The 11463-nt window shown below is 44.6% G+C and overlaps 1 protein-coding gene across 2 annotated transcripts in view; it reads left to right on the forward strand.

Moving 5' to 3' along the window:
- abca2 (ATP-binding cassette, sub-family A (ABC1), member 2) overlaps positions 1–11463 on the forward strand; it is a 159061-nt gene that overhangs the window by 115803 nt on the left and 31795 nt on the right. For both annotated transcript variants that reach the window (XM_034692383.1, XM_034692384.1), the window contains 9 exons: positions 1200–1412; positions 1901–2097; positions 3702–3875; positions 3983–4179; positions 4887–5007; positions 5215–5505; positions 10252–10470; positions 11150–11252; positions 11361–11463. The exon at positions 11361–11463 is cut by the window's right edge and continues 223 nt beyond it. In XM_034692383.1, coding sequence (XP_034548274.1) covers positions 1200–1412; positions 1901–2097; positions 3702–3875; positions 3983–4179; positions 4887–5007; positions 5215–5505; positions 10252–10470; positions 11150–11252; positions 11361–11463 — 1618 coding nt within the window. The remainder of the gene's footprint in view (positions 1–1199; positions 1413–1900; positions 2098–3701; positions 3876–3982; positions 4180–4886; positions 5008–5214; positions 5506–10251; positions 10471–11149; positions 11253–11360) is intronic.

Below are 11463 nucleotides of genomic sequence, written 5' to 3' on the forward strand. Positions count from 1 at the left end.
TAGATAGATAGATAGATAGATAGATAGATAGATAGATAGATCTTTATTTGTCCTTAATAAGAAGATTTGTTGCCACCGTCTGTACAGGAATACATGTATAAACACAATAAACAATAACCATCCACCCAGCCTCACAGCAATGGTGCACCTCATCCCACAGATATACACACCGGACACATATGAACACACTGGACACATATGAACACACTGGACACATATGAACACACCGAACACATATAAACACATGGGACACATTACAATTACTTTATTTAGCAGTGCTATGGCCGATGGGACGAAGCTTCTGCCTAACCGGGCTCGCCTACAGTATGGGGATCTGTACCTGCGACCGGAGGGGAGTAGTGTGAAGACTGAGTAGAGGGGGTGTTGGGGGTCCAGTGTTATAGTGCGTGCTCTGCGTATGATGGCTCTGTTGTTGAGGTCAGACAGGTTGGGTGTGGGGAGGCGGATGATTTTGGTGGCAGTGTTTGTGGTGTGTATGAGTTTGTTTTTGTTGGAGACAGTTAGCATGTTGTAGTAGCAGGGGGAACAGTAGAGGAGAATGGGTTGGATGATGCTTTGGTACAGTAACAGTAGAAGGTGGGGGGGCGACAGAAAGTGCTTTACGTTTGCGGATGGCAGAGAGTCTTTGTTGGCAGCGTTTGTGAATGTCAATGGTGTGTTGATCAAAGTTGAGTTTATTGTCCAGGGTGAGTCCGAGATATTTGAAGTGATCCACTATTTCGACTGCTTTATTGTTAATGTGGATGGGGTTGTGAGCCGGGCTGTGAGTGCTGGAGGAGTGAATGACCAGTTCTTTTGTTTTTGAAATGTTCAGCTGAAGGTGGTTGTCCGTGCACCATAGTGTGAGGTGGGAGATGGAATCCTGGTAACTTAGAACAGAGTTATTGTCATTAAGGAGGGCAAGTATGGCAGTGTCATCAGAGTATTTGAAATATGTTGTGGTTGTTGAGGGGCTGATGCAGTCATTGGTGTAGAGGGTGCGGGGTGCCCACTTTGAGATCTCTGTACACGTGGCTCCTAATTTTACCACTGAGCTAAACCAGCAGCCTTTAGTAGTCTTTCAGATCATCAATAACTAGACCCACATTTCCGAAACATCCAAGGAGCTTCAAATGATCTAGCCCATGGAGGAATACAAAAAGTCCTGCTTGAACTTCCTGTTTCTCTTCACGCCACAGGTCCATCCTGACAGGCTTGTTCCCGCCCACCTCCGGCTCGGCCACCATATATGGTCATGACATCCGCACAGAGATGGAGCGTATCCGTCAGAACCTGGGCATGTGTCCGCAGCACAACGTCCTGTTTGACAAGCTGAGTGTGGAAGAGCACCTGTGGTTCTACTCCAGACTCAAAGGCATGGCTGAGGAGGACATACGCAAGGAGATGGACAAGTCAGTACAAGTCTGTTGTGGTTCATTCAGAGCAGATACACACTGCCAGACACAAGGTTTATACATCCTTATAGTCATACATTTCTGAAAGGTGTGAAGGATCCTCTGAGACCGTCTGAGATTTGCAGCTTCCTCACAAACCTGGGACTCTTTAAAACATCATTGATCAGATTCACTTTTTCAGCTTGCTGGAAAACAGCTAAACAGAAGGTTAAACCTCTGTGGAGAAGTAGGCAGGTTATTATCTACTGAGTGACATTCACGTCATATATGTCATAATTCAACTCCACAATAAACAGGTCAGTGCTCTGCCTTGAAGTGAATCAGACGCTGCTGTAAATAGACTGACAGTAACAGAACAGACAGCTAGTCATGTGCTTCAGTCACTAACTGTGCTCACTGACGCTGATTCAGACTCTTATATCAGTGCTGCTACGAATAAAACACTCATGTACTGTGCGTGTTTGTGTTCATCCTTTTGTTTCCAGGATGATTGTGGACTTAGAGTTATCCAACAAGCGTCACAGTTTGGTGCAGACCTTATCAGGCGGGATGAAGAGGAAGCTTTCTGTGGCTATCGCCTTCGTCGGTGGCTCCCGGGCCGTCATCTTGGACGAACCCACAGCGGGCGTGGACCCATACGCTCGCAGGGCCATCTGGGACCTGATCCTCAAATACAAACAGGGTGAGTGGACAATCAGAACCTGAGGACAGCCTTACATTATGCCTTTGTAAGCAGATTGCTGTGTAGTTCAAAGAAAATGGAATGGGTATCTCCTTAATAAGTTTCTCCTGTTTTTGCTCACACTTCAGATCAGAAATCGGTTTAAACAAAGCGTTCCTCAAAGTAAAACTAGGTGGGTTTTTGTTTTTTTCAGGGGGAGGGGCATTTTACATTTATAAGATAGGGCAGCTGAAAATGTAGGGCGTGAAGAGCGAGGGAAGAGATATAGCAGGGTTGAGGCAAAGAGACGAACCAGCGACTGCTGCAACAAGGACTATACCTCTGTGCATCTTGTGCACTCAAACTGCAAGGCCAACCCTTAAAGGTGACATATCACGCTTTTTTCATTAATATATATTGGTCTAAGAGGTCCCCAAAACATGTCTTTAAAGTTTATGCTCAAAAAAACACTTTGAAATCAGATTTTGGCATGCCTGAAAAACCCTCTTCTTCAGCCCTGCTCAGAACAGTCTGTTTTCTCTCTGACCACGCCCCCCTCGGGAAGTGGATGTGGCCTCGGCTGTCCAGCACGTTGATCTAATGTTTACATGTTGGCTGAATATACACGGCTGCTCACAGACCCACGTTACTTCAAGCCTCTGAATCTGATCCAGAATCTGATCCTCACGGAGAGGCGCCTGCAGCAGGACCTTTCTGAACCACTGGTCACAGATTTAGTGTTTCTTGTTGTTTTATTTGTCAGTATGTCGACGTGTGTCTTGGTACACAGCTACGAACATGTAGCTATGTGGCTATGCTAACTAGCGCTAGCACTTTTCCATGAAAAATAAAAATCATCCACTAGATCTTCAAATCTGCAGACGTGGGGAGTAAAACCGACCTTTGTGTTTATTAAGACAGCCTACAACTAGCATGCCTCCCTCCTAAGCTCCTTGTTAGCACACATGTGTGCAGGTAATGAAAAACAGAGGAGGGGTTGAGTTGTATTTTATACAGTCTATGGGCTGAACAAGCTCTGAGCTCTGACTCTGTGACAGACCGGATATTGTTGTGACGTAACAAAAACACGGAAGTCTGAAACGGCTGGTTTCACACACATTTACAGAAAGGTGGAGAAATCAGAACAGGAGCAGAATGGATTCTTTTTATTCTCGGGGGGTTTGTAGACATGCCAGGGAAACATATTTCAGGTAGAGAACCATTAAAAAGTCGATTTTGCATGATGTGTCACCTTTAAACCGGGTATTTTGTGCATCAGCGTCACTTTAATGAGAGTTCTGTCGTACATTTTCAGAGGATGTCTGTCAGGACGGGTTTGTTGGAAGTTTCTTGAAAAGTTGTATGTCGTTGGAAAAAAGTATTTTTCCCCAAAACATCAAACAATTCACAGAAAAACAAGGACCAGTGACAACCACACGTTCTGTACTGCACATCTCCAAGGTAACATGATTCAGCATGAAACACAGCAGACCACCACGAGGCCTTCGCACAACCTCCACAGACTCAAGACCCACAAAGACTTCAGACTCACGTTGTTTCTCTCCTCTTCTGGTGTCTTGTGTAAGTCGGCATGTAAGTGTAAGTGTGTCATATCTCCGTCTCAGGTCGTACCATCCTGCTGTCCACGCACCACATGGACGAGGCCGACCTCCTGGGAGATCGAATCGCCATCATCTCACACGGGAAACTCAAGTGCTGCGGCTCGCCGCTCTTTCTGAAGAGCACGTACGGAGACGGCTACAAACTGACGCTGGTCAAGAAGCAGAGTGAAGGCCGAGGTGTGTGTGTGTGTGTGTGTGTGTGTGGTCAGGTATAAAATGAGTCTGACTTTTTTCTCCTGACTTCCTGTCCTTCATCTATCATGTGTTTTCCTCTCCTCCTCCAGGTCAGGGTGTCCAGCTGCAGCCTCCCTCCTCTCTGTCTCCGTCCTCCTCTCTATCCCCTTGCTCAGAGGCTCGGGTCACTCAGTTTATTCGACAGTTTGTGGCGTCCTGCCTGCTGGTGTCTGACTCCAACACTGAGTTGTCGTACGTGCTGCCGTCTGAGGCTGTGAAGAAGGGCTGCTTTGAGAGGCTGTTCCAGGTAAACTAGTAAAGGCTCCTGTTTATTTCAGTCGCTATAGGTTTCACCACTTGTTGCCAAATACAAGTACAGGTCTGCTTCCGCTGTCGGCCATTCTCCAGTTACTGTCTGTGATCATGCAGGCATCCAGGGAACAATGCAAAAAAAATAAGGGATATACAGGATGAGCCAAAAGTGAAAGGCGAGGGAGGAAGAGGCTGTGGTGGAAGCAGAGTGTGAGCAGTGTGAAGGAGTCTGGTTTGAATGGATGGCCTGGTTGTGAGTGTGAGCAGTGAAGGTGCAGCAGTGTGAAGGAGTCTGGTTTGAATGGATGGCCTGGTTGTGAGTGTGAGCAGTGAAGGTGCAGCAGTGTGAAGGAGTCTGGTTTGAATGGATGGCCTGGTTGTGAGTGTGAGCAGTGAAGGTGCAGCAGTGTGAAGGAGTCTGGTTTGAATGGATGGCCTGGTTGTGAGTGTGAGCAGTGAAGGTGCAGCAGTGTGAAGGAGTCTGGTTTGAATGGATGGCCTGGTCGTGAGTGTGAGCAGAGAAGGTGCAGCAGTATGAAGGACGCTGGTTTGAATGGATGGCCTGGTTGTGAGTGTGAGCAGTGAAGGTGCAGCAGTATGAAGGACGCTGGTTTGAATGGATGGCCTGCTTGTGAGTGTGAGCTGGGGTTGATTTCTGAGGGATAGTGAACATGCTCTCTCCTCTGTGCTGTGGGCCTGCAGGCTTTGGAGCAAAGTTTGGACAGTTTGGCTCTGACCAGCTTCGGGGTAATGGACACAACGCTGGAGGAGGTCTTCCTCAAAGTGTCTGAAGAGGACCAGTCTCTGGAGAACAGTGATGCAGGTGAGTCCATGTACCTCTCCTGTGTGTCCACAGAAAGTCTGAAGCTCACATAAATGAATCATGACTTCCTCAGCAAAAATAGATCCTGCAGAATGTGCAGCGTCAGACTTTAACTTCTGACGACTCCTTTGAGTTGATGTTTTGGCTCCAGGCTGAGATGATCATCAACCCTCTCCCTCTCTCTCTCTCTCTCTCTCTCACGGACAGACATGAAGGGGTCCCCAGGGAGCAGCTCAGTGGGAAAATCCTCAGTGGGTTCAGCAGGCTTGGGGGGTCAACAGAGTGAGACGGGCCCTGCGGTGGAGGGTGATAAGCCGGAGGTGGAGCTCAGTAATCTGGTGATGTGTTCCAGGCTGAGCCAGAGCCAGTCCTCCCTGAAATCCTCCTCGTCTGTGGGCTCGGTGCGGGGAGACGAGGGGGGGCTCTATGCAGACTTTTATGGAGACTACTGTCCACTCTTTGACAACGGCCAGGAGTCAGACTCTGCCAGCCTGAGGGGTGAGACGGCACAAAGAAAGATACACTCACGTTTTATTCCAGGAGATTTCAGCTGGTTAATCACATTTCAAATATGTCTTCAATCTGCAACCTTTTGGAACTGCAGCTTCTAAAGAGTGCTTTGGTTAATGTGTTCACAGTAGACGCAAATGAAATAATTTGTATTTTATTTGTAATTATGTATTCAAACACCAGAATGATCTGTGTTTACTTGCTGGATTCGTGTGAATAACCCTCTTCATTCGCGAGTACCCTAAGACATCAGAAATCCATAAGAATCTTGTGTGAGGGGAGGGGTTCCCTTAAAGGGCCGCTCCACTCTGCCGTCATCAAACAAGGTTGAAGCCAGCCGAACTTCCTAATACAACTAGCTGGAATCAAAGTGACAGACAGGTTTTCACAACTCAGCAGATAATCCTCCTCCCTCTCTGTCCTCACAGTGAGCTTCTGTTTATTTCTGATCCCATAAAAACAGGTAGAGTCATAGAGTTCAGGGAAGCTGCTCAGAGACAGAATCAAAGTGTCCCATATATTCCAAATGAACTCACTCCTTCTGCACAATTTGCCCACAAAGAACTCGCGTCCACTCCCATCTTTACATCGTTTTTACATTTGCGTTTGGTGTGAACACATCAGACGTGGCATGTATGAGTAAGTTCCACAATCTTTCTCTTCCTTTTTTCTTTTCTATGTTGTTCAAACTAAATTTCTACAAGGCCCACGTCTGCTTTAAACCAGAATCAGAATCAGAAATACTTTATTTATCCCAGGGGGAAATTCAGTCATTAAAGGTGACATATCACGCTTTTTTCATCAATATATATTGGTCTAAGAGGTCCCCAAAACATGTCTTTAAAGTTTATGCTCAAAAAAACACTTTGAAATCAGATTTTGGCATGCCTGAAAAGCCCTCTTCTTCAGCCCTCCTCAGAACAGTCTGTTTTCTCTCTGACCACACCCCCTCAGGAAGTGGGTGTGGCCTCGGCTGTCCAGCACGTTGATCTAATGTTTACATGTTGGCTGAATATACACGGCTGCTCACAGACCCGCGTTACTTCAACCCTCTGAATCTGATCCAGAATCTGATCCTGACGGAGAGGCGCCTGTAGCAGGACCTTTCTGAAGGATTGGTCACAGATTTAGTGTTTCTTGTTGTTTTATTTATCAGTATGTAGACGTGTGTCTTGGGACACAGCTACGAACATGTAGCTATGTGGCTATGCTAACTAGCTCTAGCACTTATCCATGATAAATAAAAATCATCCACTAGATCTTCAAATCTGCAGACGTGGGGAGTAAAACTGACCTCTGCCAGAAAGGCAGCAGGACCTTTTCTGAAGGATTGGTCACAGATTCTGTGTTTCTTGTTGTTTTATTTGTCAGTATGTAGACGTGTGTCTTGGTACACAGCTACAGCTACGACATGTAGCTATGTAGCTATGCTAACTAGCGCTAGCACTTATCCATGATAAATAAAAATCATCCACTAGATCTTCAAATCTGCAGACGTGGGGAGTAAAACCGACCTTTGTGTTTATTAAGATAGCCTGCAACTAGCATGCCTCCCTCCTAAGCTCCTTGTTAGCACACGTGTGCAGTTAATGAAAAACGGAGGAAGGACAGACCGGATATTGTTGTGACGTAAGAAAAACACGGAAGTCTGAAACGGCTCGTTTCACACACATTTACAGAAAGGTGTAGAAATCAGAACAGGGGCAGAATGGATTCTTTCCATTCTCTAGGGGTTTGTAGACATGCCAGGGAAACATATTTCAGGTAGAGAACCATTAAAAAGTCAATTTTGCATGATATGTCACCTTTAAAGTTGCTCCTATACACAATAAGTAAGAATCTCAAATAATATTAATAGAAGAAGTAATTAATAAGGTATAAATAAAAATACAATATAAATAATGATACTAAAAGTGTGTACAGAAGACAGAATAAGCTATGTAGAAAATAAATACATGGTTGAAGTCCCCAGAGATCAGGAAGAGGGCACTCTGGTGGTCTGTCTGGAGATCAGGAAGAGGGCACTCTGGTGGTCTGTCTGGAGATCAGGAAGAGGGCATTCGGGTGGTCTGTCTGGAGATCAGGAAGAGAGCACTCTGGTGGTCTGTCTGGAGATCAGGTAGAGGGCACTCTGGTGGTCTGTATGGAGATCAGGTAGAGGGCACTCTGGTGGTCTGTCTGGAGATCAGGTAGAGGGCACTCTGGTGGTCTGTCTGGAGATCAGGTAGAGGGCACTCTGGTGGTATGTCTGGAGATCAGGTAGAGGGCACTCTGGTGGTATGTCTGGAGATCAGGTAGAGGGCACTCTGGTGGTCTGTCTGGAGATCAGGTAGAGGGCACTCTGGTGGTCTGTCTGGAGATCAGGTAGAGGGCACTCTGGTGGTCTGTCTGGAGTCTGGCTATGGCAGCGTTGAGGACGTGTGACGCCGTAGTAGGGTTGGCAGAGGGGGGATGTAAACAGCTACCAGTAAGGCCAAAGAGATCACAACTTCAACAAACTGCCAGAGAAAAATCAGACAAAGTTTGGTGAAGAAAGAGAAGATAAAACAGAAAGAAGAATGAACAAAGAGGAAGACTCTTACAGGCTGCATGCACGGTTAAAAAATTAAAAGATGAAGTCAATAAGATTTAAAAAATACAGTGAAATGAATTAAAGAATGCCTGACTTATACATTTCTTCTTTTAGTTTTGGACAATCCCAAACCCTCATATCAGCCTACATTACTCATGTTGCATCTGCATGTTGAACCACTGTCAGAGCATCTCCTGAGCCAGCCAGCTGAGTGTCGCAAGATCAGACAAGAACAGCTGACTTGTGTTTCAAATCAAGTCTGTGTTGTTTTGAGGTCAGACCCCACTTCAATGCATAAATCATCAATCTTTATTTATAAAGCACAGGTCTAGACCGTACTCTATGTTCTATTATTAACAAAGACCCAACATCAAGACCGGATAAGATCCAGTCCCATCTTACAGACTGGACTCAGTCTGATCTCATCTTAATCCACCATGAGCAGAGCACTTTGCAGCATTTAGCAAGTTACAGTGGCAAGGACAAACTTCCTTTAACAGGCAGAAACCTCCAGCAGGACCAGAATCATGTTAGACACACATCTGCTGAGACCGTGTTGGAGAGAGGGATGATAGTGGAGAGACGGATAGTAGTAGCTGTAGCAGCTGGAGTCTGGCACATCCACAACACTTTGTGTCAGGGTCTTGTTTCACCCTGGAGGTATTTTAAATCTAACAACCACCTGATAAGAATTCATTTATTTGCTTATTACCCAACTTAAATAACTGAACACCTAAACAAGTTGACCCCACATATTCATCCAAGGATGAATTTATTGATTCAATGAAAAAGTCCCCGCAAATTTACAGCCAGTAACTCTTCCATTGCATCAGATCCTCATTAGATCCTCATCAGATCCTCATCAGATCCTAATCAGATCCTCATCAGCCTCTTTGCAGGAAGCTGTTTTGTAACTGTATATGTCTGTTTAATTGTCAGTTTGGCCTAAAATTAGACTCTTTTTCTTTTTAATAAACTCTAGTGATAAACACAGTGTGCACTATGACTATTGCAGACCTGCAGTATTATTCAGACACATGCACTTGTAAAGCGGCTGGTATATGTAGAGAGAGCTAGCAGTCCTTTCAGGTAGCAATCGACCCAAGACAGTGAGTATCATCAGAGGATGGAGTGGGGATCTCCACACAGCAGTTTATTACATTGAATTCTACAGTCAACCTTATAATAAGATAAGATAAGATAAGATAAGATAAGATATTACTTTATTGATCCCCCGGGGGGGAAATTCAGTTGTTACAGCAACCCAGACATAAGTACAATCAAGAAAGAAGTTTCAATAAGTACAAAATAAGTACAATAAGTACAAAATAAGATAAAAAAAAATAAAATAAAAAGATAAGTAAAAAATAAAAATAAAAATAAAACAAAAAAATAAAAACAAAATAACATAAAAATAAATAAAATAAAATAAAATAAGTAAAATAAAATAGATAATAAAGCTAGAATACAATTTAGATATATACAATGGAGTTTAAATTAAATAGCAGTAATTACAGGCAGTATTAAAAAATGTTTCAGTAGTGACAGGTTGACATGGTGTGATTATGGTTGGTAATGACAAATTAAGCAATAAATAGAAGAATATTTGTATGTAATATGACCATGAGTTGTACTTAGAATAGTAATGTAATTTAACAAAATATAATATAGCAAGATAATTATATAATACAGTATATTATACATTATAATGCCAGCAGCAGTCAAGAGAGAGTTCAGGATGGGATGATGGAGTGATGGAGTGTGACAGACCGAGCAGGGATGTTATGGATCTGTTCAAGGGGGGGGGGGGGGGGTGTCAGTGGTCAGCATGGTGCAGTCTGTGGCCTCCATTACTGTTCAACAGTCTGATGGCAGTGGGCACAATGGAGCGCCTAATGCCAGGTCCCCACACCGTTCATTTACCATACATGATAGATTGAAAATAGGTAACACCAACATGTCACTAAAAATGAGAGTCCTCTCTCAGTCTGAACATCTCAGAGAGGAGCAAGTTCTCTGTATAACCAGACCAACACAGAAAGGTGATACCACCTTCGACCTGGTATTGCAGCAGTATTTCAACACTTAGATTCTGACTGTTACACACTGTAACTAATATTCATCTCTTTTTTTCCCTCTGCTGTCTGGTTCAAATCCTGTAGATGCAGAGAACCCGTTGTCCCTGGAGCCGGAGGTCCTGGAAGGGCAGGGCAGCTTCAAGCTGGAGGGTTGGTGGTTAAAGCTGAGTCAGTTTCACGGCCTCATCGTGAAGAGGTTCCACTGTGCCAAGAGGAACACCAAGGGCCTGTTCTCCCAGATCCTCCTTCCTGCTTTCTTCGTCTGCGTGGCCATGACGGTGGCTCTGTCTGTGCCGGAGATCGGTGAGTTTGAACTACTCGATACAACTCTGAATAACATGAAAAAAAAAAACTGTGCCCAGAGCTAGTAACAAGAGTCGATAATAGTCAGCACAACGCTCCAAAACGCAATGTTAGTTAGTCCCTTCTGTGCTACTGTAGAAACATGGCGGTGCAAGATGACAGCCTCTATGGAAAGGAGTGGACCCCTTGGTCAAAGTGGTTTTTATATTCAGATGACACAGATTTAACAATACTTGTGAATATAATATTTCATTTCTATGAAGTGTGCTCTAAAAAAGCAGCTAAAAACTGCACACTGTACCTTTAAATACTGCATACCAAAAAGACCAAATGAAGAGACTGCATGAGTCACAGAGCATGGTTGGTCCAACTCCAGTCTCGAGGGGAAGTCCAAGTGATGTCAGAAGTCATGTTTGTGAGCAACTTGAGTTCAAGTCACTTACTGGAGCCCCCCTCTCTGACATTAGACCTTTATTGGGCTGTGAAAAAACCTTATAGTTGAGTTTTGAAACCTTTGATTAGACCAGTCCTGACTAAAGTACCACCCTGTGAATAGTTTAGATAAAATCAAAGTAGCATAAATGTGATAGAAGTGTCAGAAACTTGAATGTCCTGCTGGAGTCAGGAAACAGACCTCGAACTGTCTGATGAACTCTCTGTTTGTCTTGTTTTTCTTCAGGAGATTTGCCTCCACTGATCTTGTCCCCCTCTCAGTATCATAACTACACCCAGCCAAGAGGCAACTTCATCCCCTACGCCAACGAAGACCGACCCCAGTACAGGTGAGGTGGTACTTTCTATGAGTCCACCTTTTTGGTCAAAGGAAACTTGATCCAGTATTCTGTAAAGTCAGTAAGTACAGAATCTAACTCTGACATCTTCTCGCTCAGAACTAAGCTGTCCCCAGACGCCAGCCCACAGAAGATCATCAACACCCTCCGTCTGCCCTCAGGTGTGGGAGCTACTTGTGTCCTCAAAACCCCCTTCAACAGC

The sequence above is a fragment of the Notolabrus celidotus genome, chromosome 9 (genome assembly GCF_009762535.1).
Source record: "Notolabrus celidotus isolate fNotCel1 chromosome 9, fNotCel1.pri, whole genome shotgun sequence".
Lineage (NCBI taxonomy): Eukaryota > Metazoa > Chordata > Actinopteri > Labriformes > Labridae > Notolabrus > Notolabrus celidotus.